This window comes from Bubalus bubalis, chromosome 17, assembly GCF_019923935.1.
Source record: "Bubalus bubalis isolate 160015118507 breed Murrah chromosome 17, NDDB_SH_1, whole genome shotgun sequence".
NCBI classification, from domain to species: Eukaryota; Metazoa; Chordata; class Mammalia; order Artiodactyla; family Bovidae; genus Bubalus; species Bubalus bubalis.
Window position 1 is genome coordinate 664,216 of NC_059173.1, and position 27,831 is coordinate 692,046.

At 62.1% G+C, this 27,831-nt stretch overlaps 2 protein-coding genes across 5 annotated transcripts in view; one reads left to right on the forward strand and one right to left on the reverse strand.

Annotated features, from left to right (window-relative positions):
- Nucleotides 1–27,831, forward strand: part of PI4KA (phosphatidylinositol 4-kinase alpha) — a 58,878-nt gene that overhangs the window by 19,393 nt on the left and 11,654 nt on the right. For 2 of the 3 annotated variants that reach the window (XM_025267211.3, XM_045163171.1), the window contains 23 exons: nt 108–204; nt 2,078–2,269; nt 2,588–2,688; nt 3,223–3,352; nt 4,189–4,321; nt 5,082–5,177; nt 5,529–5,712; nt 6,086–6,189; nt 6,900–7,068; nt 7,476–7,526; nt 18,005–18,113; nt 18,400–18,536; nt 18,684–18,817; nt 19,130–19,212; nt 20,941–21,011; nt 21,088–21,212; nt 21,818–21,899; nt 22,042–22,125; nt 22,211–22,300; nt 22,600–22,719; nt 22,896–22,988; nt 23,290–23,446; nt 23,535–23,662. In XM_025267211.3, coding sequence (XP_025122996.1) covers nt 108–204; nt 2,078–2,269; nt 2,588–2,688; nt 3,223–3,352; nt 4,189–4,321; nt 5,082–5,177; nt 5,529–5,712; nt 6,086–6,189; nt 6,900–7,068; nt 7,476–7,526; nt 18,005–18,113; nt 18,400–18,536; nt 18,684–18,817; nt 19,130–19,212; nt 20,941–21,011; nt 21,088–21,212; nt 21,818–21,899; nt 22,042–22,125; nt 22,211–22,300; nt 22,600–22,719; nt 22,896–22,988; nt 23,290–23,446; nt 23,535–23,662 — 2,670 coding nt within the window. The remainder of the gene's footprint in view (nt 1–107; nt 205–2,077; nt 2,270–2,587; nt 2,689–3,222; nt 3,353–4,188; nt 4,322–5,081; nt 5,178–5,528; nt 5,713–6,085; nt 6,190–6,899; nt 7,069–7,475; nt 7,527–18,004; nt 18,114–18,399; nt 18,537–18,683; nt 18,818–19,129; nt 19,213–20,940; nt 21,012–21,087; nt 21,213–21,817; nt 21,900–22,041; nt 22,126–22,210; nt 22,301–22,599; nt 22,720–22,895; nt 22,989–23,289; nt 23,447–23,534; nt 23,663–27,831) is intronic. The other variant, XM_025267212.3, reaches the window with a different exon arrangement.
- SERPIND1 (serpin family D member 1) lies at nt 9,779–16,384 on the reverse strand. Of its 2 annotated transcripts, none has more exons than XM_044930599.1 (5): nt 16,101–16,384; nt 13,025–13,914; nt 11,949–12,222; nt 10,642–10,786; nt 9,779–10,322 (listed from the first exon to the last, which is right to left on the reverse strand). In XM_044930599.1, the coding sequence occupies exons 1-5, from the start codon at nt 16,367–16,369 to the stop codon at nt 10,131–10,133; spliced, it is 1,770 nt and encodes a 589-aa protein (XP_044786534.1). In that variant the 5' UTR covers nt 16,370–16,384; the 3' UTR covers nt 9,779–10,130. The 2 variants fall into 2 exon arrangements, with proteins under 2 accessions (XP_044786534.1, XP_044786535.1); XM_044930600.1 differs by lacking the exon at nt 16,101–16,384 and adding an exon at nt 14,844–14,982.

The following is a 27,831-nucleotide window of genomic DNA, read 5'->3' on the forward strand; positions in this document are numbered from 1 at the left end:
GTTGGGTCAGTCCGCTTTTGCATCTCTGGGCAGCGTCAGTGAAGGAGGGAGCAGAAGGTGACCCCAGCGACAGGCTGTGTGGGTGACACCCGTACCCCTGCCTGCAGGCCAACCCCAGTGCCGACCTCTCCTACGGCACCTTCAGCGACCCCCTGTACGTGGCTGTGCTCAGGATGCTGCGGGACACCCTGTACTACATGAAAGGTGAGGGCCGTGTCGCCGCGCCCCGTCCCGGGGTGGCCGCTGGGAGCGCAGCCTCGCCGTCCTCGCTTGAAACACGGCCTCCTCGGCTCTTCTCAGTGCTGAATGCGCTTCGTGACAACAGTCTTGACGACCACATGGTGTCCAGCGGGCGTCTCTGCTCTCCTTAGCCATTTCCCCATCTGACCCCAGCACTCCTGGGAGCCGAGCCTCGTCGGGGCCACAGCTGTGGAGGGCAACGGGCACTGGCAGCTGGGCTGACCCGGAGCCCGCGGCCTCCCCAGCCAGGCTGCTGCCGACCGCCACGGCCGGTCTGCTCGTGTCTGTGCTGCCTCTGGGGCCTCCTTGCCGTCCAGGCCCCGAGGACGCGCACTGGGTCAGGCTGAGGGCTCCAGGTGCCTGCTGTGCAAGGGTCCTTCCTCGGCCGCGTCCAGGTTCCCACATATGATAAAGGGAAGTGAAGTCGCTCAGTTGTGTCCAACTCTTTGCGACCCCATAGACTGTAGCCTACTAGGCTCCTCTGTCCATGGGATTTTCCAGGCAATAGTACTGGAGTGGATTGCCATTTCCTTCTTCAGGGGATCTTCCCAACCCAGGGGTCAAACCTGGGTCTCTCGCATTCTAGACAGACGCTTTACTGTCTGAGCCACCAGGGAAGTTCCCACATATGATAAAGGAGTCCTTTTCAGGAAGCATCACTGGAGTTCAGTTCAGTTCAGTCGCTCAGTCCTGTCCAACTCTTTGTGACCCCATGAACCACAGCACTCCAGGCCTCCTTATCCATCACCAGCTCCCAGAGTTCACCTAAACCCATGTCCATTGAGTCACTGATGCTATCCAACCATTTCATCCTTTGTCGTCCCCTTCTCCTCCCACCCTCAATCTTTCCCAGCATCAGGGTCTTTTCCAATGAGTCAGCTCTTCGCATCAGGTGGCCAAAGTATTGGAGTTTCAGCTTCAACATCAGTCCTTCCAATGAACACCCAGGACTGATCTCTTTTAGGATGGACTGGTTGGATCTCCTTGCAGTCCAAGGGACTCTCAAGAGTCTTCTCTTAACACCACAGTTCAAAAGCATCAATTCTTTGGTGCTCAGCTTTCTTTATAGTCTGACTCACATCCATACATGACCACTGGAAAAACCATAGCCTTGACTAGACGGACGTTTTTTGGCAAAGTAATGTCTCTGGTTTTCAATATGCTGTCTAGGTTGGTCATAACTTTCCTTCCAAGGAGTAAGCGTCTTTGAATTTCATGGCTGCAGTCACCATCTGCAGTGATTTTCGAGCCCCCCAAAATAAAGTCAGCCACTGTTTCCACTGTTTCTCCATCTATTTGCCATGAAGTGCTGGGACTGGATGCTGTGATCTTAGTCTTTTGAATGTTGCACTTTAAGCGAACTTTTTCACTCTCCTCTTTCACTTTCATCAAGAGGCTCTTTAGTTCTTTTTCACTTTCTTTCTGCCATAAAGGTGGTGTCCTCTGCATATTTGAGATTATTGATATTTCTTCTGGCAATCTTGATTCCAGCTTGTGCTTCCTCCAGCTCAGCATCTCTCATGATGTACTCTGCATATAAGTTAACTTATATCACTGGAGTACTTCCTGTTAATGAGCCGGTTCTGGAGATGGCATGCCCCTTTGTGTCTCGCGTGTTCAGCACCGACTATTTTGACAGCTTGGGACACAGCATGGCGCGCTCTCCTCTGCGAATGACTGTTTCCTGAGTGTCGGGTGGCCCGCGTGCAGGGCGGGCATGCGTGCCCGTTCAGGTTCGCTCGTTGGGCCTCCCTAGAAGCACGGGGCCCGCAGCAGCGCTCTTTCCCGGGGGTCTGTCTGAGGGGCGGGCCTGAGTGTGTGCGCCCTCCGCCCGCAGACCTGCCCACCCCCTTTGTGAAGGAGGTGCACGACTTCGTGCTGGAGCAGTTCAACAGCAGCCAGGGGGAGCTCCAGAAGATCCTGCATGACGCCGACCGGGCCCATAGTGAGCTGAGCCCCCTCAAGCTGCGCTGCCAGGCCAGTGCCGCCTGCGTGGACCTCATGGTCTGGGCAGTGAAGGACGAACAGGGTGGGTTCCCCCACCGCCGCCTCCCTTCGGCAGGGATGGAGGGGGCATGGCCTGAGTCAGGGGGTGGGGTCTACCCCCAGGAGGGTGGGGCCTGGCCCAGGATGTGTGGCCGGGCCTGAGTCAAGGGGCAGAGTGGGCACGTGGGATGAAGTGGTCCCGGAGGCAGGACAGGAGCAGGGAGCCGCCCAGACCCTGAGGTGGAGCCGCCCAGAGTCCTGGGTTCGGGTTCTGTCACGGCCTGGGTGCGGCCCTTGGTGAAGGCGCCTGTGGCCAGCGGCATCTGCTGAAGGTCCACACTCACCTGTGTTATAAACTCAGGTGCAGAGAATCTGTGCGTCAAGCTGTCTGAGAAGCTGCAGTCCAAGACGTCCAGCAAGGTCATCATCGCGCACCTGCCACTGCTCATCTGCTGTCTGCAGGTCCGTCGCTGGCCCCGGGGAGGGGTGGACTCCCGTCTGCAAGACCTTCTCACAGTGTGCAGACCGAGGCCAGCACCAGCAGCCGGGTCTGAGCTTCTGTGTCTGGGAACTTGAGCTCGAGCCTGCCGCGGACAGGGTCACTGCTGGAAGGCCGCTGCTAATGGCTAGCGGGCTTTGTGTGAGCAGGGTCCAGGTGCAGCCGGGTCCCACGTTGCGGAGGCTCCCCAGCTTGTGCTGGGCATTTCCAAGGCAGCAGACGTGAACCTGCCCTGTCGAGGCTCTGACCCATCCCAGTCCCCACGATTCCCATCTGCCTGTGTAGAAGTAACGTTCTCAGTGAGCCCCATCTCCCCTAAGTAGCTTTTGGAGGTGAAGGACAGGTTACCAGTGAATCTCAGCTTTGGGTGGAGTCCCCACCACCCTGTCCTGTCATTATGCCTGGTGGCACGTGGACATGGGACGACTCCGGTCATAGTGGTGTCTGAGGTGGTGAGCGCCTCCCCTGCGGCCCCTGACAGTCCCTGTGCGTTGCAGGGCCTGGGCCGCCTGTGCGAGCGGTTCCCGGTGGTGGTGCACTCGGTGACACCCTCCCTGCGGGACTTCCTGGTGGTCCCATCCCCCGTGCTGGTGAAGCTGTACAAGTGCCACAGCCAGTACCACACAGGTGAGGGCCCCACCTGGGTGAGGGGCGGGGCCCAGCTTCCCTGCAGGCTCCTCCCTCCCAGACATCCCCCTCCAGGCCCCGCCCTCCCCCAGGACCCTCCCTCCCCCAGGCCCCTCCCTCCCAGGCATCCCCCTCCAGGCCCCTCCCTCCCAGATATCTCCCCCAAGGCCCCGCCCTCCCAGACATCCCCCTTCAGGCCCCGCCCCCCAGGCCCCGCCCTTCTATGCATGTGCCTCCAGGCCCCGCCCTCCCAGGCATCCCCCTCCAGGCCCCTCCCTCCCCCAGGCCCCGCCCTCCCCAGGACCCGCCCTTCTATGCATGTCCCTCCAGGCCCCGCCCTCCCAGGCCCCTCCCTCCAGACTGTCTCTCTCTGGCACCTGCTCTCCAGGCAACCTGCAGAGTGAGTGCCCTGAGAATGTGGGCCCAGACAACATCTGACCTGCAGTGAGTGAGGTTAATTAAGTGCCGCTCGGTGGGCGTGTCCTCTCCCTTCAGTCAGAGACTGAGGGCCTTGCTCTCACCCTCCCCACCTTGCCGGCTTCTTGCCTGTGATCCCTGGCCGCGAGAGGGCACATGGCCCTGCCTCATTGCTTATTTAAGATGTGACTGTTGTACACATGCATCACCTTGTAACATAAGCGTCCATCGTTGTAAACAGTCTCATCATCCTTTCTGTTGTCTGACACACTGGGTTCTGAAATGCTAGGAGAAATCTTTTTAGAGTGATTGCTTTTATGATTAAAAACAATCCACATATAGTTTCAGCTTTGAGTTTCAGACAAAAGCATGAAACGTGACGGGCTCAACCGGACACACATTTGAATTTTCAATTTCAGTTGCAGGCAATGACATAAAAATCAGTGTAACCAATGAGCATGCCGAGTCGACCCTGAATGTGGCATCGGGGAAGAAGAGCCAGCCGTCCATGTATGAGCAGCTTCGGGACATTGCCATCGACAATGTCTGCAGGTGGGCGGCGGAGACCCTGGCCACTCTGTCAGACTCACCTCAGACCCCGTGGCCCAGGACCCAGACGTGGGGAGCAAGAGATGCCTGAAGGCCCCACGCTCCTGGGGCTGTGAGAGTTCCCTCTAGAACACAGCATTTCTCCATGCAGTTCAAAGCCCGACATATAGCTGTAACATTCTCTCAACCACCTGTTTACTGTGACTTTTGTTAAGAAGCAGGGAGGTTTGTCTTTTCACCTTTATTTATTATTTGTTTTTGGTTGTGCTGGTTCTTTGTTGCTGCACTCTCTTTGGTGGCAGCGAGCAGGCTCCTCTCTCGTTGGGGTGCACGGGCTCCTCACTGCGGTGGCTTCTCTTCCTGCGGAACACGGCTTCAGTAGCTGGGGTTCATGGGCTTACTTGCCCCACGGCCTGTGGGATCTTCCCAGACCAGGGATCGAACCTACGGCCCCTGCATTGGCTGGCAGGCCAGTGGACCCAGGAAGTCCTCAGGGAGTTTGATTGGAGTTGGGATGAGTATGGCATTCTGAAGGAAGCAGTTCGGGGCAAAACAGTGAAGTTTTTATCTCCGACTGAGACGTTTATCAGTGGTGTGACATGAAGCTGTTGTTTGAATTCATTGTGTCTCGGTGTTCATTCAGATTTCTGGGGGAAGTGCATCCAGGGCAGTTCTTTAAACCCTACAAACCCGAGACAGAAAAACTAAACCCAAACCAGACGCAGGCACTCACCTGATCCTTGTTTTGTCTCACACTGCTCAGGTGCCTGAAGGCGGGCCTGACCGTGGACCCAGTGATCGTGGAGGCCTTCCTGGCCAGCCTTTCCAACCGGCTGTACATCTCCCAGGAGAGCGATAAGTACGCCCCGTCCCTGGGGGACGGGGGTGTGGAGTGGGGCACGCAGACCCCTGAGGCTCGGGCTGGCTGGTGTTCACGCTCCTCCGCTGCTTTCTAGTCCAGCATGGAGTCAGGTGCTGGGTCTGTCCCACCGTGTCCGCTGAAGCCCACCTTGGAGTGCCCCCCCGGACGTTGTTTGGGCTAGACAGCCCTGTCTTCCTGCCTGGTGCTGGCGTTGGCAGGGCCCAGGCAGTCACTGTCAGATGTGCGCTTCCTCTGAGAGGCCGACGACCCTGGGCTCCAGGCCCCCGGCTCCATCTCCCACCCTCTGTTGGCGCTCCATTCCCAGGTCATGTGTCCTTCCTTCTGTAGGGACGCGCACCTGATTCCCGACCACACCATCCGAGCCTTGGGACACATCGCGGTGGCCCTGAGGGACACCCCAAAGGTCATGGAGCCCATTCTGCAGATCCTGCAGCAGAAATTCTGCCAGCCCCCCTCCCCGCTTGACGTGCTCATCATCGACCAGCTGGGCTGCCTGGTCATCACCGGAAACGTAAGGGAGCCGCAGGCCCACGCGGGAAGCTCCGCTGACTCGCAGGAGCGTGAGAGTGCAGACTAGACTCGCTCTCCCAGGGTCACATGCTCCCAACTTCCTGAACACCAGGTGCCAAGGCATTTCCCAAGTAAGGGAGCTCAGAGTAGTGGTTCCTAGACGGCCAGGTAAAGCGACTTGAACTGAGTTCTTGCTGACGTGACTAGACTGGAGTGGAAGTGGAAGCTGTGTGCGTGGAGGTTTGCGTAAAGCTGCAGGGGGCAGCCTGGCGCAGTTGCAGGCCCCACGGCCCTGGCCCACGGTGTGTTCCCTCTGGGTGTCCATGGAGGGCGCTCCTGGCAAGATGTGGTCACAGTCCCTTCTTCTCTTCCAGCAATATATTTACCAGGAGGTGTGGAACCTTTTTCAGCAGATCAGCGTGAAGGCCAGCTCGGTTGTGTACTCGGCCACCAAGGACTACAAGGACCACGGCTACAGGTAAGCCTTTCTGCCTCACTGTCACTCTCCACCCTTAGAGAGTGGGCCACTCGGGGTCTTGTCCCGTAAATTAATGCTGCTTGTCACAAAAGCACCGTGTGCTAGAGATCCATGCATCCTGGAGGGGATGGCCTGCACCTCGCTGCCGTCAGCAAGTACCTCCTTGCTCACACCCAGCCTGCCCGATGCCCGGTGGGCATGGCACCCTGCCTGGCCTGCCCGTGGTCAGCCTGCCCACTGAGCAGCGGTGCCGCAGTCTGGCCAGCCCGAGCCCGCGCGTCAGGGAGCTCTCGCGCCCCTCTGTGGTCAGGGCGGCGCCCCGGCAAGGGCTCCCGTGCCGTCCTCGGGGCCCCGAGTGCGGCACTGCAGCCTCGGATGCAACGCCCGAGGGCAGACGCTCCTCCTGTGTTTGCAGGACCTCCTTCGGCTTGGCCAGGCCCAGGCAGGGCGCAGGGCGGGGCGGAGGTCCTCCTCGCCCCTCCTGCCCCCCGGGGGAGCGGGCAGCTGGGTGGCCGTGACCTCGGCTCGCTCGCCAGCCATGTGTGTGCGTGGCGCCGTGTGTGTCCTCACGACAGCCCTTGGCTCTGGGGCTGCTCGTCCGCGGGCTCGCTGCAGCCGCCTCGGGAGCCCGGCCCCTGGACCCCAGGGCTGGGCTGGCCTGGCTGCGCTTGCTCACCTCCGGCCGGCTGTCTGTCCCTCCGCTCCCGCAGGCACTGCTCGCTGGCGGTGATCAACGCCCTGGCCAACGTCGCAGCCAACATCCAGGACGAGCGCCTCGTGGATGAGCTGCTCACGAACCTGCTGGAGCTGTTCGTGCAGCTGGGGCTGGAGGGCAAGCGGGCCAGCGAGCGCGCCAGCGAGAAGGGGCCCGCCCTCAAGGTGGGCACCGCCAGGCCCTGTGGGGGTGGGCGTGGGTGGGGGCCACCCTCCGGGCTGAGTGGGACTGAGAGGTGGTGGGAACAACGCAGGTGTCAGGTGGCCACACGCCCTCTGGGGGCGGCATCTGAGCGGGCACCTTGCAGGGGGACCAGGTGCTCTTCGGGCGTCGCGCCTGTGATGCTGCGAGGTCTTTGTGCAGTCACCACGGTAGACGCGTCCCACCCCGTGTGGCTTTCGCTGTGTCCTCCTTTGACTGTTAGGTTAAACATCTTGACCTGTCTCCCTGTACGTCTTTCATCATTTTGATTTGAAGGAGTTTCATTTCTCACGCTGCGTGTGGGGCCCTTCTATCTTTCTGTTTAATGAAACAAGGGGTGCTGGCCAGTGACCTGGCTCTGTCCCCGCAGGCCTCCAGCAGTGCGGGGAACCTGGGCGTGCTCATCCCCGTGATCGCAGTGGTGAGTACCTGCCCGTCCGTGTCTCCAACTTGGCTGCTGTGCTTCCACAGGTGCTGCCTCGGGTGCGTGGCCATGTGGCCAGGCTCGCTTCCTCCGTGCCCCCTGACCAGCTGAGCAGACCCGACGGCGTGTCCCCGGGTGTGGGTTCTGACCGGGCCCTCCCTGGTGCCCCGCTGTGGCCAGGCCCGCGCCGCCCCCACCCGCCCCGCCGCCTGCTCCCCTCTGGTGGGCCTGGGCCCTCAGGTCCCTGGGCCGGGGTGCAGCCCTCAGGCCTGCCCGGGAGCGCGAGCCTGTCCCGCTGTGTGCTGCTGTGCCGAGGGCTCACGTCTGCTTGTCCTGTCTTGGATTGCCCTACTTCTTCCCAAGTGGCCCTTATGCCAGGCAGTTCCCGGCCAGCGTTACAGCTGCCAGTCCTGAGCCAGGCCCATGTCCGGCTCTGTTTACACAGGTGATTGCCGAGCGCCCCCTCAGCACGCCCTGGGGTGGAGCCCCTGCTTCTGCCTCCAGCTCCCTCGTCGCTCGAATTTTGAGCATGAACGCATGTGTCCCCACAGCGGGGGCTCTGCAGGGGCTGACCCCCAGCTGCAGGGCAACCCCGGAAGTGGAGGCCAGGTGGGTGGGTGGAGAGTCCATCCGTGTCTCAGGAAAGGGGTCTCGGGGCCTGCTCTGAGGGCATTCGTCATCTGAGTCTGGGGGCTGCTGAGGCTGCGGTGTTTGCTGGCCGAGGTGGACAGGAGCCCACCGTCGACTGGCGTATATGTAGTTCTCAGCTCTGTTGGTGAGGCGTCACGGGCTGTGTAGAGGGAGCATGCTATCTCTGGCCCAGGTTCCATCCCCAGGTCAGGAGAATCCCCTGGAGGAGGGCATGGCAACCCACTCCAGTCTTCTTTCCTGGAGAATCCCATGGACAGAGGAGCCTGGCGGGCTGCAGTCCATGGGGTCGCAGAGAGTTGGACAGGACTGAAGTGACTCCGCACACGTGTGCAGCTGTGATTTAGCACACAGGTTTTAGGGTCACCAGGGCAGGGGTTGGAGTCCTGGCCCCGCACGTGGGGTCCTAGTGGTTGTCCCAGCCCCCCAATGCACACTCTGTCAGCAGAGCTGCTCTGAAAGGCGGGGTGACCGTCCAGGGGCTGGTGATCAGGGCGGGCAGACTTGTTAGCAGTGACAGGCCAGTGCTCGCTCACCTGAAGCCGTCTGCGTCGCTGCTGTGACCGTCACATGAACGGAGTGCGTTCTGTGGAGTCAGCAAGTTAATGGTTATGCTGGGGGCGGGGGGGCAAATATTGGTTCTGTTGCTTAACACAGAGCTTGGAGAGCGTGGTTCTGGCCTCTGCTCCCGGGTCAACCCGGACGTGCAGGGAGACACGGACTTCCTTCGATGTTTGTTTGCTCTGGCATTCTACACTCTTTCTGTGGCGCACTGTCCTGAGTTACTCTGTCGAGGGCACGAGCCAGTGGGTCTGGGCGGGAAGCGGGGGTTCCTTCCCTAAGGCAGCCATTTCCTCCTGGGTGACCTTGGAGCCTGGGGTCAGGGAGCCGGTTCCCCGGCCTCCAAGGCTCCTTCCTGCCTGAGGGTCGTGGGCTGTGTCCTGCGACTCTGTGAACGCTCCTCAGAATGTCCCAGGTTCCATAGCTGGAACCTGTAGCTGGAGCGCAGCCACGTGACAGGCCGTGGAAAACGTGCTCTCAGGCTGCTCGGCCTGCGGCCCCTTGCAGCTCCAGGGCCTTGGGCAGGTTACTTATTCTCCCGGTGTCGTAACACGAGGTTGTGGACTAACACTCTCAGCTCATGGGCCCCTTTGAAAACTGCCTGTTCTCGTGGGAGTGGCATCTGTCCACAGGAGTCTGTACTTCACCTCAGGCAGAGGAGGGCGGGGGCCCAGCGAGGCCCCCGTTAGGATCCCCAGGCTGGGTGGTTGGCCCAGGACTGACCTGAACCCCTTCAAGCAGTGACCCACTTTATGCTCAACACAGTCCTGCGAGGTGGGGCTGCCACCCCCATTTCACAGACGGGGAGCCTGAGGCACAGAGCTCGCCTCAGAGTGCCAGTGTGGGAGTGGGTCTCAGGCCGCGCCGGGCACTCGGCCCCCGGTCCCATCTACACCACCATGTCTGCGCCAAGGGCGTGCCCTGCCCTGGGTCCCTGCGGGGCCCTCAGGTCGCTCTCAGCCTCCAGCGCTCTGGGGCGTCGGGCAGTGTGAGCTCAGCTTCTCTCAGTTACTCGTCTTATGAAAGGAGACTACGCCCGGTAAAAGCGGCACGTTTATTAACCCCACGCTGTGCTCTGAGCGGCCGTGCCTTGCTCGAGGAGGGGCTGGCTGTCGGCATCTTGGGCTCCCTCGTGCTCCACAGTGGGGGAAGGTTTGGGTGGCAGAGGGGCGCTGCTGGCCTGGGGTGACTGTGAGGAGGGGCTGTGTGTCTGCGCCAGCGCCTTCAGCGACAGCCGTCCTGCCAGCCGGGTGGCACGCGCGCTGCCTCCTCGCCCACGTCTCCCGAAAGGGGCCGGGCCACGCGGTCCCGGCACCAGCAGCTCTTGGTGGTTGTGAGAAGGGAAACGGAATCGCGGATGCCCCGAAGCACTCGAGACGCCCAGCCCTGCCACTAAGGCCTGGCGGGGTTGGCGACCCGGCCCAAGAAGAGCAGGCAGCTGGTGCGGTGCTCGTAGACGAGGAACAGGAAGGGCCGGTCGACGCTGAAGCGGACCTGGGTGGACAGCGGCATGAACCCCACGGCGGTCACGGCTGCGGCCTGCGTGCCCTCCTCATTCACCGTGATGGTGCCCTGGTGTTTGAACTGCGTCGGGCACAAGGGCGCATCAGGAGCAGAGGTCACACTCGGGGCAGGGCGCAGAGCTGTGTGTCCTCCCGGGAAGGGGCAGGGTGGCGGGGGAGGCCCAGGCTCAGTGGGTCGGGACAGCTCTCGGGACTCAGTGCCCACCCGTCAGCTAAGCTGGGGTCGTGTTGTGTAAGGGGGTGAACGGTGTCACCTCTGTGGTGCGCACCGCGGCCACGTGGGAGTCCCCAGGGCGCTCGCACGGCAGGCCCAGGGTCCACAGGCAGGGCAGAGGCTCGGGGGGCCCTGCCCAGACGGGACGGGCGAGGGCGGGTGTTACCAGGTCAATGACGATCCTCTGGCCAGTGATCCCCGTGGTGTTGCTGTGCTTGTCGAAGAGTGCTGTGACCCCCAGGGCCCGCAGGGCGCCCACCAGGTCGTAGTCCTTCTCCAGCTTGAACTTGGGCAGGAGCACCTCCCGCGTCCTGGTAGGGAAGAGAGCGCATTTTACCAACGGCGCGTCTCAGGCCCTGTTCCCTGAGACATCACAGCCATGCCAGCCTGCGGCCTGCACGTCCGGCCCTGCCCGGCGAGGATGGGGAGACCACCCCTCTAACCCCGTTCCTCAGAAGCGCTTGCTGCCGTGCCCCGGGGCCCTCGGCCCTGTGAGTCCCTGTCCTGCTGGCAGAGCTCTTCCTGGCTTGGGGCTCAGAGGCACCTGACAACGTGTGCCAGTGGGCGCCTGTCACTTCAACGTGTAAGGGGCTGAGGTGCAGCTCAGCGCGCTCGAGGGACAGCACCTGCCTTTCCACCTGGCCTGCCGCCCTCCGTGCTCCATGGCACGCGCACAGCATGCACCCGCTGCCCCCTTGGCGCCAGGACCCCGCGTGCGACGCCACAGCACACAGCAGTCTGTTAGCGTCTGAGGGACAAGACCGGGTCCTCTGCCGGGCCATCCCGGAGGAGCGGGGACAAGACCCGGGGCCTGAATGGGGCCTGCTGGAGGCAGCGACAGGCTCCTCTGGCTGGGGCAGGAGCAGGGCCGTGGGCGGGCCAGGCGGCTGGCCTGCGTTGTGCAGGTGGGGCCCACAGAAGGTTTGAGGGACTACGGGGACACTGACTGGCGGTTGGTGCCAGATGGACCGAGCAGGGATCAGCAGGGTGGTCGGCCCCGTCACCAGCTCAGGGCAGAGGTGGCGGGCAGTCAGACTAGGAAGGAAGCCCAGTAGGGACGGTCCTTAAAGCAAACATGAGAGGCATGACGCGGCCTGGCTCCTGGGCAGGCCTGCCTTTCCCCCAGTTCCGGTTCCGTCTGTGTGCTCTGGTCCTGCAGGGAGTCCCAGACCAGGGTCACGTCTTCACGCGGGCCCAGGAAGATGGGGAGGTGATGGATGCGTCCCTCCCACCCTGACCAGCCACAGAGCCTGTCCTGACAGGGACCCGAAACCAACGGGCGCGGCGGACCACCCTGGGGGCGGGCCGGGCGTGTGGCAGAGCCGTGCCGCTCCTGTCCCACGCCTTTTCTCGCTGCTGCACTCTGATCGCCTCTGGCCGAGCAAGAGCTCTGGGCTGAGTTCACAGCGGCCTGGGGGACCGCACCCCTTCCCCTATGGCAACCGTGGCCCCGCGCCCCCACCCCCGTGGCACCTGTTTGTCATGCTCCTCTGCCACCGCTCCACCGCCTGGGGCGTCAGCTGGCTCTCCAGGGTCTTCATCCCGGACAGCTTGTGCGGGACCACCACAAGCATGCTGATGCCCCCCACGTACTCCAGCCGCAGCACGTCGCAGTCCAGCTCCTGGTCGCTGGCCGCCAGGAACGCGCCCTTGGTCTGCATCATGGGGACCTTGACCACCTCCCGCTCGTTCAGCCGGAAGTTGTGGTTGTGCGTCATTTCCACCGGGAATTTGTTCACCCAGGACCCTGTGAGGTCAGCGGAGCAGGGCCTCTGTGACAGCGTCATAGGGGTCGCCCAGACAGGCTGCGAGGCCCACCGCACATCTGGTTTGGGCCGGACCCAGGTGGCAGTGATGCTGCTGGTGCGGGGACCACACTTGAGAACCGCTGCTCAGAGGCTGACCTGGCCACAGGCGCGCGCACGGCTGCACCGCAACCCTGCTGCTCCTGGCTGCCCGCCGGCTCCCTGGGCGGTGGGGGGCGCTGAGGTCTCCTGGCTGGGGTGCCCACAGGGCATTGCAAGCAGGGCCTGGGCTTTACAGACCCGCGCGGCCTTATCTCTGGGGTCCCAGGAGCCTGTGTGCACGGGTGTGGGGCTTGGGGGTAGATCGCTGCTGGCCCAGAGCAGTAGCTCTAGATATAGGCTTGATTTCCTCTCCCCAGCTGTCCGGGAAGGAGGGGGGTGTGAGCCCTTCAAGCCCAGCCTGTCTCCAGCCTTTGGTCCGTCCCGAAAAACAATAAGAAAACTGAGGTCCAGGTGGGCCTGCTGCAGAGAAAGGTGCGAACTCAGGTGTAACACGGGCTGGAGGGGACGCTGAGCAGCGCTGCTCCTTAGAGCCGCGGTACAGTCCCGCGTGCGCGAGACGGAGACGCTGACAGCAGCAGCCATCGCGGCGGCGGCGAGGCGTAGAGCACGGGCTTCCTCGCCGGGACCTTCCCTGGCCCTGCGAGCCACCCTGAGCCTGGCTCTGCGGGGGGCGTGCGGGTGGAGGCTGCAGGCCCCGCTGCCCTGCCCGCGCGTCTGCCCCGGGGCCGTGCCGCCTCCTACCTTTGAAGTAGAGGCAGTTGAGGAGCAGCATCTGCGTCGCGGGGTCCACGTCCTGCAGTGCGTCTCGTATGAGGCCCTTGGTGAGCCGGGCCACGTGCCGGTTCGTGTGGGCGAGGAAGGCCGGATCGGAGAAGTCGGCTGCCCGGACCTCGGCGAAGTAGTACTCCCGGACCTTGGCCTTGAAGTCATCCAGGACCGGGAGCTGCTTCTGCACGTAGAGGTCGCTGACGGAGCGCAGCGTGTACCCGAAGTTCCTGCGGAAGAGGCGGTGGATCAGTTTCCGGAACAGGTTGTGGACGGTGCCCAGCTCGTAGGTGGCGCTGGCGTTGACGAACTCGGCAAAGCGCAGGGCCGTGTGCACCTCCTGGTGGGTGTCGCCCGCCAGGCCCAGGGAGAGCATGGCCATGGCCGCCGACACGCCCACGGGCGCCAGGAAGACGTTGTCGGCCGCGCCGACCCGCACTGCCAGCGCCCGGTACAGGTCGAAGGCGAACTGCGCGTTGAGGAGGTTGAGCCGCTGCACGCGGCTCTTGCCGGGGAAGAGCGGGAGCACGCTGCCGGCGCCCGCCCCGGGGCGCGTGGGGGGGGCCGCGTCCACCACGTCGCTGTAGTCGTCGTCCTCCCCGAAGATCTTCTCCAGGTCCAGGTAGTCTTCCTCCTCCTCCCCGTCCGCGGCCCACTCGCCGGTGACGGTGTTCTCCTCGTGGAAGGCGGCGGGCGGCAGGGGCCCGCTCGCGTTGCTGCCCTTCAGCCGCCCCCACCGGGGCTCCACGGACTCAGGCTCGCCCCCGCCGTCATCACGCTGCCCCCACGGGCCGAGGGTCCTACACGCAGATGCCAGAAGGAGGGCCAGCAGGAGCGGGCGCAGCGGGCACCACATCCCGGAGGAGCTGCAGCGGGGGAGAGCAGACGCGTGAGGGCGGCCTGGGGACCCCCACACACACCAGTGGGGCCCCGGGCGCCCGTCCCCAGACGCTTGAGGATCTGGTGACAGACACGCCTGACGTTCTGTGCGGCCTTGTGAGCGCCACTCAGAACCCCTGGTGGAAAGGTGGGCAAAACCGTGGGGCCTGGAGACCCAGGGAGTTTCCTTTTCACTCAGGTACTGAATTTTGGGTCAGTTTTCTGAGTGACACCCAGGGCCCTGGAGGCACAGCAGTGTCCCCCAGTCGGTCGGGGGCCCACGTGCAGTGAGGAGGGCTCGCGAGGACGCTGCTGGCAGGGGGCTGGGGGGCTGCCTCCTGTCCTGGGAGTCCGTGGGGGTCTAATCTGCGTGACCTGGGCCGTGTCTGCAGTGTAGGGGTCGCCCGGGCTGCTCACAGCCCGGGGGTGAGGTGTGCGCATTCTCCCATCTGCCAGTCACTGCCCACTGCTGTGGGAGGGAGGGCCCCATCTCCACCAAGAGCACCTTAGCGCTCTGGGTTAGGGTGTTGGGGGGTGCTGTTAGAAGGTACCGCCAGAGGCCTGAGGGGCTTCCTCCTCGTGAGCGGGGCGCCCCGGGGGGCGTCTGCCTGCCGCCCCTCCCCTGCACGCCTGCCTTCCTGCACCCAGCGTCCCTTCAGTTCCCTAGGGGCCGTGTCTTGTTCAGTGTGCGTGTGTGTGGCCATCTCCTGCTGGGCCTCTGGGGACCAGGACCTGTTTCCCACCCAGGCCAGGAGAGCGCTGCGGGCTCCCGTGAGGTGAAGCTGGGCTGGTTGGGCCTGAGGATGGGCTCAGTGCACGATGCCCCCTGGAGCTCAGTGAGTCCCGGCCCGAGCCTCTGCCCGTGTGTGGGGCCAGGCCAGGAGCTCCGCCCTGGGTGTCAGCATGCAGGTCCCACCTGCACTGGGCCGGAGGCTCGACCGGACCCAGGGTCATGGCGCCTCCGCAGTGTCCAGGGCTCAGCCCTCAGCCCCTTGAGTGCGGTCAGCCGCACGCCCGGAGCACCACGGTTTGGAGAGGGACAGGCGCGTGGCTCCTGACTTTGACCCCTCTGTTGTCTTTCCCGGCCCCTCCCCTCCCGCCAGCCTGTCGCGGACGCTGCCCCTACATCGCCTACGCTCAGGACACAGGTCTAAGGTGCGCGGTGCCAGCAGGATCGGGCCAGGGTTCTGGGCAGAACTGAATGTGGATACTGATGGCAGGACACTTAAAAAGGGAGAGGGGAGAAAGGAAGCTGTTTGCCGAAGGTCTCCTGTTGAGGCTGTGCTTGAAAGTATTCTTCTCAAGTTAAAAAAAAAAAGGCTTAGACAGCCCCAGCTTGAATAATCAAGGGTTCAGGAGGAGGAAGTGAGAGCCGACAGGGAGGCGGAGGCGAAAACGCCCGTGTCTGCCCGTGTTCAGGCAGCACACGTGGGAGCGTCTCGTGTCCTGTCGTGTGTTCCACGCTGACAAGCCTGATGCGTTCATCGCGCTCTCGTCAGAGGGAGCAGGTGTATCTTCTGAGACCTCACTTTCTGTGGATTAAAGCTAGGGACCTGGAAGGTACATTTACCTGTAGTCTTGGCATTCAGCATTGCAGGAGTTAAGTAACATGCTTCAGAATTATCGTTCGGTTGCGTTTAAATCCAGGGTACTACGTTTGAAGAGAAGCGGTGCTTTCTCAAGGTAAATCATTCAAAAGCTTGCTTTTCTGGGCATGTTCTGTGGCACTGCCTCAGCTGGTTACACGGAGCAGGGCCCGGACTTGGTGATCCTTGCCCCTCCTGGCTGCTGTCTCCCGGCCCAGGAGGAGCGTGGCTGACGGAGCCGAGGACGCTCTTAAAGTGGACGGGACTTCAGACTCAGCACAGAACACCCCCAGGGCCCCTGTCCCCAGGCTCACCAGGTCTGTCTGCACGTGTGTGCACACATGTGACACACACACAGACACATTTTTCCGAACCAGTTGCGACGCCCCAGAACCAGGATGCCCACCCCCAGCCCCATTCCCAGTTCAGGTCCCTAAGCTCGCTCAGACCCTCCTCACGGGCAGGTAAAATGGACAGAAGACCTTCCCCTTCTGAAAAGAGCGGTAGGGACTGTTGGAAGGTGTCGCCAGAAAGAAAAAGAAGCCTGTCACCCCTCTCACCCAGCAGAAGGGTTGGGACCTACTCACCTCTGTGCCGCTGGTGCGAAGTGGCTCTGCAGGGGTGGGATCAGCCAAGGCCGGCCGCGCGCTTCTGTGACCTTTGGTGCTGGGCTGCAGTCGCGGTCTTCCAAAGTACACAGGTCGCAGATGGAACACCGCCCCCCAGCCTCGTCAGCACAAAGCCCCGCTGTGTGCCTGGTCACCGCCCAGCAGCTGCGACTCCAACATTTGGAGGCCCATCTGTCTCCATGTGGATGAGCCGTCAGGACTCTGCGGCCAGGGCTGAGTTGTGTCATGGGGGTGGCTCGGATGCTACCCTGGACATGATAGCCGTGGGTAGCCGCCCACCACCGTGCATGCTGACCTCAGTTCTCGGCTGGGGGCGCCACGAGGAGACTCTGGCCCAGGCCTGCGTGCCGTGCCTGGTCCCTGCAGGGCACCCAGCCCCACTCCCGTGTCACAGGGAAGCAGGGCCACGCCGAGGCTCCGGGGGCCTGGTCGCTGCTGTTTCTAGTTTGTGGGGTTCTGTTTGTTTGGGTTATGCTGCACAGCATGCAGGATCTCCAGAGGTTCTCAGGGCGTTCGCGGGAGCTGTTGGCCCTGGTCGCCGCTGTTTCTAGTTTGTGGGGTTCCATTTGTTTGGGTCATGCTGCACAGCATGCAGGATCTCCAGAGGTTCTCAGGGCGTTCGCAGGAGCCGTTGGCCCTGGTCGCCTCTGTGTCTAGTTTGTGGGGTTCTGTTTGTTTGGGTCGTGCTGCACAGCATGCAGGATCTCTGTCCCTGAACAGGGGTTGAACTCTGGCCCCTGGCAGTGCGAGTCCAGTAGTAACCATGGACCGCTGGGAAGCCCTGGGGTATCTCCTTTATGATGTGTATTTCGACCTCACTTTCCAAGAAGTGTCGTATTGATTATCATTCTACCCACAGTGGGTGAAGGGGCCCATCTTGCCATCCCCCCACAGCAGTGGGTATCACCCTGTTCCTGGCCTCCACCTGGCACGTACTTGGTGCTTATAGATCATAGTACACGTTTGGACCGAGGAGCCCCGCTTGCGGTGGTGGTTAGCACTGTGTGGGGGCTGGACCTCTGCCAGAGGCTCTGGAGGATCCACGCGTCTGCCAGGAGCTGTGGGCACCTGTCACCATTCTCCATACCTGAGCCCCCCACACAGACGCACACGCACACACATGCACGCACACACGCACGCACACAGCCGGACACTGTCAGGTTGCGGGTGCAGGGAGTCCAGTCTCAAGAGGCTCACTTGTTACCTGCTTCGCGCGCTGGGCTCTGCCCATGGTCCCCGCGCCTCCCTGCCCCCCACCCCACCCCCCCTGCTCCCCCGCCTCGGGCCTGGTGCTCCTGCAGCCTGGTGGCTGCATGCTGCTGCTGCTGCTAAGTCACTTCAGTCGTGTCCAACTCTGTGCCACCCCATAGACTGCAGCCCACCAGGCTCCCCCGTCCCTGGGATCCTCCAGGCAAGAACACTGGAGTGGGTTGCCATTTTCTTCTCCAATGCATGAAAGTGAAAAGTGAAAGTGAAGTCGCTCAGTCGCATCCGACTCTTAGCGACCCCATGGACTGCAGCCTGCCAGGCTTCTCCATGGGATTTTCCAGGCAAGAGTACTGGAGTGGGGTGCCATTGCCTTCTCCTGCCCACCTGTAAACACCTGGCTGAGGTCCTGGGGCAGCTGCCGCCTGCTTCCTGGTAGTGAAGCAGAGCTGGTCCCTCCCAGCGCAAAGCCCACCTGCACTCGAGGGCGCGGGAGGGTTTTCAGGGAGCCTGCTGGGGGCTGCTGGTCCGGCCTTCCCTCCCGGGCCAGGTGACCGCTCCTGTGAGAGGAGGCCTGGAGGGCGGGTCATGGGCTCGCGTCCGTAGGGCTCAGTTCCGTGTGCAGACAGCCCCCTTCTCTGCCTCTGCTCCACCAGCTCACCCGGCGGCTGCCGCCCATCAAGGAGCCGAAGCCAAGGCTGCAGAAGCTCTTCCGGGACTTCTGGCTGTACTCGGTGCTGATGGGGTTCGCCGTGGAGGGCTCAGGTAGGGGACCCCCCAGGGGCAGCGCAGAGCGAGGCCCAGGGTCCTGACAGGGCGTGTGTGCACGCGCAGGACGGCCAATGTGGCTGCTGCCTCCACAGTGAGGACGTGGTTTAGGGTTCTGGGAACCCCACGTGCCTTCGGGGACCCTGCCCCACTTAGGAAACGGACTTGTTTCTGTCCCCATCCTGGGGACAGGCACGGGGCCCATGGCTAGAGCTGCTCTCAGCAGGGCCCCAGTGGGGCGCCTCCCGAGCCAGGTGGCACCTCAGCCCTCCCTGTCTTGCAGGACTCTGGCCCGAGGAGTGGTATGAGGGGGTCTGTGAGATCGCCACCAAGTCCCCGCTGCTCACCTTTCCCAGCAAAGAGCCTCTGCGGTCCGTCCTCCAGTACAACTCGGCCATGAAGAACGATACAGTTACGCCGGTAAGGATGCCTCCCTGCCAAGCACGGTGCTCCAGGCGGGGTTTGGGGACGCTCCTGTGGATGAGAGGGCTGGTCCTGCGTGCCCGTGGCTACGGGGCCGGTTTCGGGCTGGGGTCGCCTGCGCTCAGGCCGCCCCGCCGCCTACAGGCCGAGCTGAGTGAGCTGCGCAGCACCGTTGTCAACCTTCTGGACCCAGCCCCCGAGGTGTCCGCCCTCATCGGCAAGCTGGACTTCGCCATGTCCACCTACCTGCTGTCCGTCTACCGGCTGGAGTACATGAGGTACGCGGGCTGGCCCTGTGTGCACTGTCCCGGCTCGGGCTATGCCGCTCCTCCTGGCTCATCAGTGTCCTTAGAAGCGCCAGCCCGGGCTCCCACTCTCCCGTGTGCGCCTCCTCCCTGAGCCCCCGCTGCCCCCGGGCTCCAGCGCTGCGGGCCGCCTGCGCTTGGGGCCAGGCCACTCAACTGTCACCAGAGCAGCCGCCAGCCCTGCACGTGGCCCTGGCGGCCCCGGGAGGGGCGGCCACGCTCGCGGCCTCGCCCGCCAGCGGCGCTGCGGGCCCGAGCTGCGCGCTCACCCAGGCCGTCCTGCAGGGTCCTGCGCTCCAGCGACCCCGCCCGGTTCCAGGTGATGTTCTGCTACTTCGAGGACAAGGCCATCCAGAAGGACAAGTCTGGTAGGTGGCAGCGCGGGCCTCCGACGCGCGCCGGGGTTCAGTGGTGTAAGCGGGGAGTGCTCCCTGTGTACGTGGAGAAGGCAGCTCCGCGGCGCTGCATGCTGCCTCAGAAACACGAGTGTAGCGCCTGCCTGGGCCCCTGGGAGCGGGGCTGTGCTGGGCGGCTCGTGGGCCTGGGCCCCTGGGAGTGGGGCTGTGCTGGGCGGCTCGTGGGCCTGGGCCCCTGGGAGTGGGGCTGTGCTGGGCGGCTCGTGGGCCTGGGCCCCTGGGAGCGGGGCTGTGCTGGGCGGCTCTTGGCTGAGGAGCAGTCTTGCTTCTGGACACTGCTGCTGAGAGGACCAAGGCCAGGGTGCAGAACGCAAACGTGGATACGTTTCTGTTGTTTTGCTTAAAAGAAGGGAAGATACAGTAGGACGTGCATCTTGAAGGACTTGAGGAGGTGGTGTGCGCGTGTCTCTGCGTGCGTGCGCGTGTCTCTGCGTGCGTGCGCGTGTCTCTGCGTGCGTGCGCGTGTCTCTGCGTGCGTGCGCGTGTCTGTGTGCGTGCGCGTGTCTCTGTGTGCGTGCGCGTGTGCGCAGTGTCTAACTTTATTTCTTCCACTGCTGGTGCTTTAGTCAGTCAGTCGTTACGGTTTAGTGACAAGTCACTAAGTTATGACCCCACGGACTGTAGCCTGCTAGGCTCCTCTGTCCATGGGGATTCTCCAGGCAAGAGTACTGGAGTGGGTTGCCATTTTCTTTTCTAGGGGATCTTCTCGACCCAGGGATCAAACCCGGGCCTCCTGCATTGCAGGCAGATTCTTAACCAACTGAGCCCCCAGGGAAGCCCATTTCTTCCACCAAGTGTTTGTAAATTAGCGACTGTAGTTGTTCCTCTCATGCGATCAGGAAAGAGGGAGACCAGGAAAGAGCCACAGGGTCCAGGGAGAGGTCGGGCACCTGTGTAGGGCCACCCCTGGTGTCAGTGACCAGGTAGGAAGGGTGCCCCGCAGCTGATGGGCAGAGACGTCCCACGAGCAGCGGTTGGAGGGGCTGGTCCGCCAAGAGCAGGCAGCTCGCCGTGGGCGCCTGCCCCTCCTGGGCACCCTGCGCGCCCCAGCAGGCCTGCTGCTCCCGAGCAGACCCAGCGGCTCCCACAAGCCTCAGCGGCAGGACCTGCGGGCCACGCCTGGTTTAAGGCCACGTCCTCCTTTCCTGGGGAGCTTTCGGGACACGAGTCTGTGAGACGTGAGGACTCGCAGGCCCTCGGGTGCCGTGCACAGACCGAGGCTCCCCGTCCCAGCAGGACCACACTCGAACCTCTCTGTGCTGTCAAAGCGTGCCCGTCACCAAAGCCCTAGTGAAGCGAACCTAATGTAAGAAAAGGGACGAAACCACGTAGAAATACTGAAATTGAGGCAGCAGAGAGGAGAGACTCACGGCCTAGGCGCTATTTGCCGGTTTTAGTGAGAGAGCAGAGGCGGGCTGCTGCGCCGCCGCCTGGGCCGTGTGCTGACTCGGAAGCGCCTGTAGGGGCTGCGGGAGCATCCCGGTGCAGCCGGGGGCAGGCGGCCCCGCTGATGCCCTGTGTCGCAGGGGTGATGCAGTGTGTGATCACTGGTGGGAGTGTCCTGGCGCAGCTGGGGGCGCGGACGCCCCCGCTGACACCCCCGTGTCACAGGGGTGCCTGTAAGGGGCTGGTGGAGCAGCCGGGGGCGTGGGCGGCCCCGCTGACACCCCTGTGTCGCAGGGATGATGCAGTGTGTGATCGCCGTCGCCGACAAGGTGTTCGACGCCTTCCTGAACATGATGGCGGAGAAAGTAAGCCTCGGGGGGGCGCCCGCGTGCCCGCCAGAATGCACGTGCGGGGCCTGCAGCGTGTGTGCTCCAAACCCAGGCCAAGACCAAGGAGAACGAGGAGGAGCTGGAGCGGCACGCGCAGTTCCTGCTGGTCAGCTTCAACCACGTCCACAAACGCATCCGCAGGGTCGCCGACAAGTACCTGTCTGGGCTGGTGGACAAGTGAGCTCCGCTCCCTGCTGCGCCGCGCGCCGCCCCCCAGCCGTGGCCCCCCAGGCCCCGGGTGTCCCCCTGGCCCACAGGAGGACCAGGCCCACCCTGAGCCCCCTGCACCCCACGCTGTCCCTGCCGTGCCCGGAGCTCCATGGGAATGACTGCCGGGGGAGGGTGCTGAGGGCGGCCTGGGCCTGCCCCACGGCCCCGTGACGGCTTCAGTGAACGGGCCTCCGTGGTTGCCGAGCAGTTGCCGTCCAGGCAGGGCCGGAGGGCGTGTCTGAGCCGGCCTCCACACCTACAGCCTGCTCCGTGAGCCCCCGGCTCCCGACAGCTCCTCCTGTGCACCCCCAGGTGCCGCACACGCACACACACGCACGGCTGAGTTACACACGGACTTCCCGTGTGCAGGCAGTGCCCCAGCCCTGCTGGTCAAGGCTCCCGTCGTGCCCTGTTCAGTGTGGGAGCAGGGGGCTGTGGATGGAAACAGAGAGGGCCCCGTGGGGAGCAGGGGGGCTTGGCTGGTGGCGGCCAGGACGATGGGGTTGGGTGGTCTCAGGAGCACAGCTCCGGGCGGGGGGCTCTGGGCCTTGAGCAGGGGGCTCTGGGTGCAGGTTCCCCCACTTGCTCTGGAGCGGGACAGTGCTGAAGACCATGCTGGACATCCTGCAGACCCTGTCCCTGTCACTGAGTGCTGTGAGTGCCCTGCCCGCCCCGCCGAGCCTGCCTCACGCCCCAAGTTGTGGGGGGGGGAGGGGGGGCGCCCGTCAGAGATGGGCGGGGGCAGGGAGGGAGGCGCCCGTGGGGACGCAGTGTGAGGCGGGCCCTGTGCTTCCAGGACATCCACAAGGACCAGCCATACTATGACATTCCCGACGTGCCCTACCGCATCACCGTCCCGGACACTTATGAGGCCCGAGAGGTAGGCAGGCGGGGCCGGGCGGGGCCCGGGGCCACAGTCCAGCCCTGGGGCGCTGAGTGCTGCCTGCCCTCGCCCCCTCTGCCAGAGCATCGTCAAAGACTTCGCTGCGCGCTGCGGAATGATCCTTCAGGAGGCCATGAAGTGGGCGCCCACGGTCACCAAGTCCCACCTGCAGGTATTTCCGTGAGGTCAGCGGGAAGCGGCCTTGGTGAGCTCCCTCCACCTGTGGGGAGCTTTACCCAGACGGCGTGCTCAACCCACACACGGCGCTGGTGTGACGGGCCAGGGACATGGGGGCACCTGGGGCAGATGTGCCAGTCTGGGCTGGGGCATGCGGTGGAACTGCGGAGGGGCTCAGGGCAGCTGACCGGGGAGTGTGGCGCGGCGGGGTGGCGCCAGCGTGGAGGCTCGGCTGGAGCCCCCCTGCCGCGCAGAGGCGTGCCTCGCCTGCAAGGTGACCGGGCCCCGTGACAGGAGTACCTGAGCAAGCGCCAGAGCTGGGTGTCGGGCCTGTCGCAGCACACGGGGCTGGCCATGGCCACCGAGAGCGTCCTGCACTACGCCGGCTACAACAGGCAGAGCACGAGCCTCGGGGTACGTGCGCGGGTGTCGGGGGCCGGCCCCCGCCTGGGGAGCTCGCGGCAGACCCCAGGCCTGGGAGCTGCCGCCTGTGCTTCTCACGGAGAGTGGAGGCCGGTCCTTTGCGGGATCCGGTCCACGCAGTAGACGGGGTCGTGCTGGACGGCGCGGCCACTGAGGTGTGTTTGCAGGCGACGCAGCTCACAGAGCGGCCAGCCTGTGTCAAGAAGGACTACTCCAACTTCATGGCTTCACTGAACCTGCGCAACCGCTATGCAGGCGAGGTACCTCCCCTGCCCGCCCACCCGCCTCCTACCCGCCCGGGGGTGGCGGGAGGTCCATCTCTGGGGAAGGTCCAGTCTTTGAAAGGGGTGGGAGCTCTTCTCAAGTCTTGTGAAAGAAAAAAACATCCGACTCAAGAAGCCCCCTGCCCTGGGGGTCCATCCAGAACGTTGGGAGCAGCAGGTGCTTCTGGAGGAGGAGCTCTGGGTGCAGGGGGTGGGCTGCGGGGACAGCCTGGCACTCGGCGCAGGCACAGAGCCGTGGGCAGGGCGGCCGGGCTACATGCACCTCCGCTGCCTGCAGGTGTACGGGATGATCCGGTTCTCAGACGCCACAGGCCACACATCAGACCTGAACAAGATGATGGTCCAGGAGCTGAAGGCTGCACTGGGCGCCGGCGACGCTCAGCAGTACACGCAGGCCATGTTCAAGCTGACGGCCATGCTCATCAGCAGCAGAGGTGCTCCCCAGGGGCTGCGGCCGGCCGTGCGTGGGGTGGGGGCCGCGGGCCTGCCTGTCGGCCTCTGAACAGCATCCCCTGGTTGCAGACTGTGACCCGCGGCTCCTCCACCACCTGTGCTGGGGCCCCCTGCAGATGTTCAACGAGCACGGCATGGAGGCCGCCCTGGCCTGCTGGGAGTGGCTGCTGGCCGGCAAGAACGGGGTGGAGGTGCCGGTAAGACGCTAGCCATGGGGCCCGAGGGGTGGAGGACCAGCCTTGGCCCCTTGGCTGTGGAGCATGGAGACCCCGGGCAAGCCCCCTTGTCCTCCCGGGGCCTCGCATGTCAGCAAGATGGTGATGTGAAAGCCTGACCCCAGGAGCGTCTCCCAGGTTAGAGGGGACTTGGGTTCAGGGACCCGCGGTGCCTGACACTGTTGTTCCCCCAGCGCTCGGCAGGGGGAGCCCGCGCTCTGCCGGTGGCTTCCATCCCTGTTGTGTCCAACTCTTGGACTGTAGCCCGCCAGGCTCTTCTCCAGGCAAGAGTACTGGAGTGGGTTGCCATTTCCTTCTCCAGGAGATTTTTCCGACGCAGGGCTCTAACCCGGCTCTCCCACACTGCAGGCAGACTCAACCGTCTGAGCCACCAGGGCGCTTGTGTTTATGCACAGCAACCAGGTCCCAGCTGCCCAGGAGGGCAGCCCCCTGTGTCCATGTTTCTGGACTTCCTGCTGGAGGGGGCCCAAGGAGAGGAGGGTCATTTAACATCTGAAAGCAGATTTGTGTTTCCAAGGTTCCCATTAATTTCCCTGGTAACATGGATGTGCCTAGTTTTTCCTGCTTTTATTAAGCTGAGATGCATGGTCAGAAAGGGGTTCTGTGTTCTTGCCCCTGAGGGGTTTAGCTGGATAACTTCCAAGGATGCAGCTGGGGTGTTCCAGGCAGGGGCACACTCGGGGCTGACGTGAGGGGTCACTGGCCCTGCCCCCACAGAGGGAGGTCGGCTGCGGCTGGGCTGTCTTCAGAGCCTGTGGAAGGTTCTGACCGCGTACCCAGGGTGACGTCATGGGCCCTGCGCCCTGTGCCCACCTGGCCATCTCACGCGGCTCTTGTCTCTGTGGGGAGGGGGCTCTGGTCACGGCTGCGTCCCGTCCCATCAGAGCTCGTGCGTGACTCGTCTTCATCTGTGTCACTGCTGCGCGTGACACGCGCCTTGTAGGGCTGTGTGTGTTGTTGGGCTCTTCCTAAGCTGGCGGGTCTGTCCAAACCATGTCCGCTCCTCACATGCTCCTGTGAGCCCAGGTCTGCGGTTCTCCTCCGCACTTCTGGGCTGCAGGCGGCGGGAACACGCACCTTCATCCTGCACAGTGGCAGGTTTTCCCGGGTCTGCGGTCCTGAATTGACAGCTGTGTTGTTTCAGATCTTTGATTTTTTAATAACTTGAGTCTTATGTGCCTGTGTATGATTTCCTGTGTATTTTATGTTGGGACTTATTGAACTTACTAAATTTAGAGATTTCAGACTTTTCATCACACTTGCAAAACTTCAGGCCAGTGTTTCATGGAGTATATTTTTTACCCCATTTTCCCCGTCTCCTCACTTGGGCTCTGGGGATGCTCGTCTCGGACCTCGAGACAGTGGCTGTGCCCGCGGACACCGGCATTCCCGTGGGCCGCTTTCCCCGTCTCACACTCCGGCCCACTTCAGGGGGCTCCATGCAGTGTCCCCGGGCGTCCTCCTGCCTTACGCGTGCTGTCGGTAAACCACTTTTAGTGTTAAGTTTTATTTCAGGTATTATAATTCTCAGACCTAGGGTTCCTATTTCTTTCTTATGCTTTATATTTCTTTGCTGACAAATCTGTTTACCTCTTCTATCTTTTCCTGTGAGTCTTTGAACATATTTGTAATGATCACTTGATAATTCTTGCTTGCTTGGTTAGCTCTAGCATCAGGGTCATCTGTGCTGAAGTTGGCGCCTGTGGACCCGCACGCCCACGGGGCCTGGAGGGCGGGGGCTCAGTGAAGGCCACGCCCCGAGGGCGGAGGCTTGGCAGAGAGGGTGGCGCTTCCTGGGTTACACGCACCCTCACGTTCCGCCCTCACTTTCTTATTTTTTCACCAAAACTAGGAGAGGGCTTAGGGAAGGGTTTTTCTGCCCAGCGCTTTGCTTTTCATTTGGGGTCTGTGAGACTCCAGCCTGCCTCCTGCCGTCACCAGTCACTAGGCTGGCTCGAGGTCTCGGCCTTGGTAGGACCGTCCGCCACTTATGGCAGACTTCACACTGGCCCCGGGCGTGCCAGGGAAACACCACCTGTGGAGAGCCGCTCCTGGCGCGCTCTCTGCCCACTGCCCTCGACGGCCCCCCGGTCCCACGCTGGTTCCTGTCCTCTGGCCCTTGCTGCCGGCTCAGGGCTGCCGGCCGGCTGTCGCCCGCCGCGCCTCCACAGGGAGCTGAGGGCCGGGCCCGGCCACGCCTCAGCAGAGAGGGGCCGCACCCTTTATTGCTGTGTCTTCAGTTTCTGGACTTTGCTGTTACCAGGCAGCATGTGCTGTTACAGAGGGCATGAAGGTGGGCAGACAGATCAGCTGCAGCCCTAACTCGGAGGCGAGCCCTGCCGGCTTCCTGCCATCTTTTTTGGGTTCATGGGAAGATAAAACGCGAGCAGCCTTGTTGACCTTGTGCAGCACAGGGATCTGGGCCTTAGTGCCACTGAGGTGGGAGGGAATTCTGGCCCCTGGTTCAAGTGCACGGGCCCAGCCTGGCCCCGCCGCCCCCTGGCTGTAAATGCCCAGAAAGAAGCCTCACTGCACGGCAAGCCTTAGCAGATGCTGTCAGGTCGACCTTTTACCTCTAAGGCATCTTCAGAACCTGACCACCTCCCTGCCCTGAAAGGAGTCAGTTCAGTTCACTCGCTCTGTCACGTCCAGCTCTTTGCAACCCCTTGGACTGCAGCACGCCAGGCTTCTTTGTCCATCAACAACTCCCAGAGCTTGCTTGAACTCGGGTCCATCAAGTTGGTGATGCCATCCAACCATCTCATCCTCTGTCGTCCCCTTCTCCTCCTGCCCTCAGTCTTTCCCAGCATCAGGGTCTTTTCCCATGAGTCAGCTCTTCGCATCCAGTGGCCTAAGTATTGGAGTTTCAGCTTCAGCATCAGTCCTTCCAATGAATATTCAGGACTGATTTCCTTTAGGATGGACGGATTGGATCTCCTTGCTGTCCAAGGGACTCTCTAGAGTCTTCTCCAACACCACAGTTCAAAAGCATCAATTCTTCGGCTCTCAGCTTTCTTTGTGGTCCAACTCTGGTGTCCATACATGACTACTGGAAAAACCGTAAGCTTTGACTAGGCAACCTTTGTTGGCAAAGTAATGTCTCTGCTTTTGAATATGCTGTCTAGATTGGTTGTAGCTTTTCTTCCAAGGAGTAAGCGTCTTTTAATTTCATGGCTGCAGTCACCATCTGCAGTGATTTGGGAGCTCAAGAAAAGAAAGTCTGTCACTGTTTCCATTGTTTCCCCATCTGTTTGCCATGAAATGATGGGACCAGATGCCATGATCTTAGTTTTTTGAATGTTGAATTTTAAGCCAGCTTTTTCACTCTCCTCTTCACTTTCATCAGGAGGCTCTTTAGTTCTTCTTCAATTTCTGCCATAAGGGTGGTGTCATCTGCATATCTAAGGTTATTGATATTTCTCCCAGCAATCTTGATTCTAGCTTGTGCTTCATCTAGCCTGGCATTTCATAAGATGTACTCTGCATATAAGTCAAGTATGCCAGTATACATCCTTGACATACTCCTTTACCAATTTTGGAACCACTCCATTGTTCCATGTCCGGTTCTAACTGTTGCTTCTTGACCAGCATACGGGTTTCTCAGGAGGCAGGTAAGATGGTCTGGTATTCCCATCTCTTTAAGAATTTTCCAGTTTGTTGTGATCCACACAAAGGCTTTGGCATAGTCAGTGAAGCAGATGTTTTTCTGGAATTCTCTTGCTTTCTCGATGATCCAGCGGATGTTGGCGATTTGATCTCTGGTTCCTCTGCCTTTTCTAAATCCAACTTGAACATCTGAAAGTTCTCAGTTCATGTGCTGTTGAAGCCTGGCTTGGAGAATTTTGAGCATTACTTTACTAGCGTGTTGAGATGAGTGCAGTTGTGCGGTAGTTTGAGCATTCTTTGGCATTGCCCTTCTTCAGGATTGGAATGAAAACTGACCTTTTCCAGTCCTGTGGCCACTGTTGAGTTTTCCAAATTTGCTGGCATATTGAGTGCAGCACTTTCACAGTATCATCTTTTAGGATTTGAAACAGCTCAACTGGAATTCCATTACCTCCACTAGCTTTGTAGTGCTACTTCCTTAGGCCCACGTGACTTCACACTCTAGGATGTCTGGCTCTAGGTGA

Bases quoted from the DNA above. Each gene is read 5' to 3' on its own strand.
- SERPIND1 (XM_044930599.1), bottom strand. From the start codon at position 16,369: ATGACACAACTCAGCCCTGGCCGCAGAGTCCTGACGGCTCATCCACAT. The intron at 10,787-11,948 runs GTGCCACGGGGG...CTTCCCTACCAG, and splicing joins CAGAGGAGCATGACAAACAG to GACGCGGGAGGTGCTCCTGC. The intron at 10,323-10,641 runs GTAACACCCGCC...TGCCCGACGCAG, and splicing joins AGAGGATCGTCATTGACCTG to TTCAAACACCAGGGCACCAT.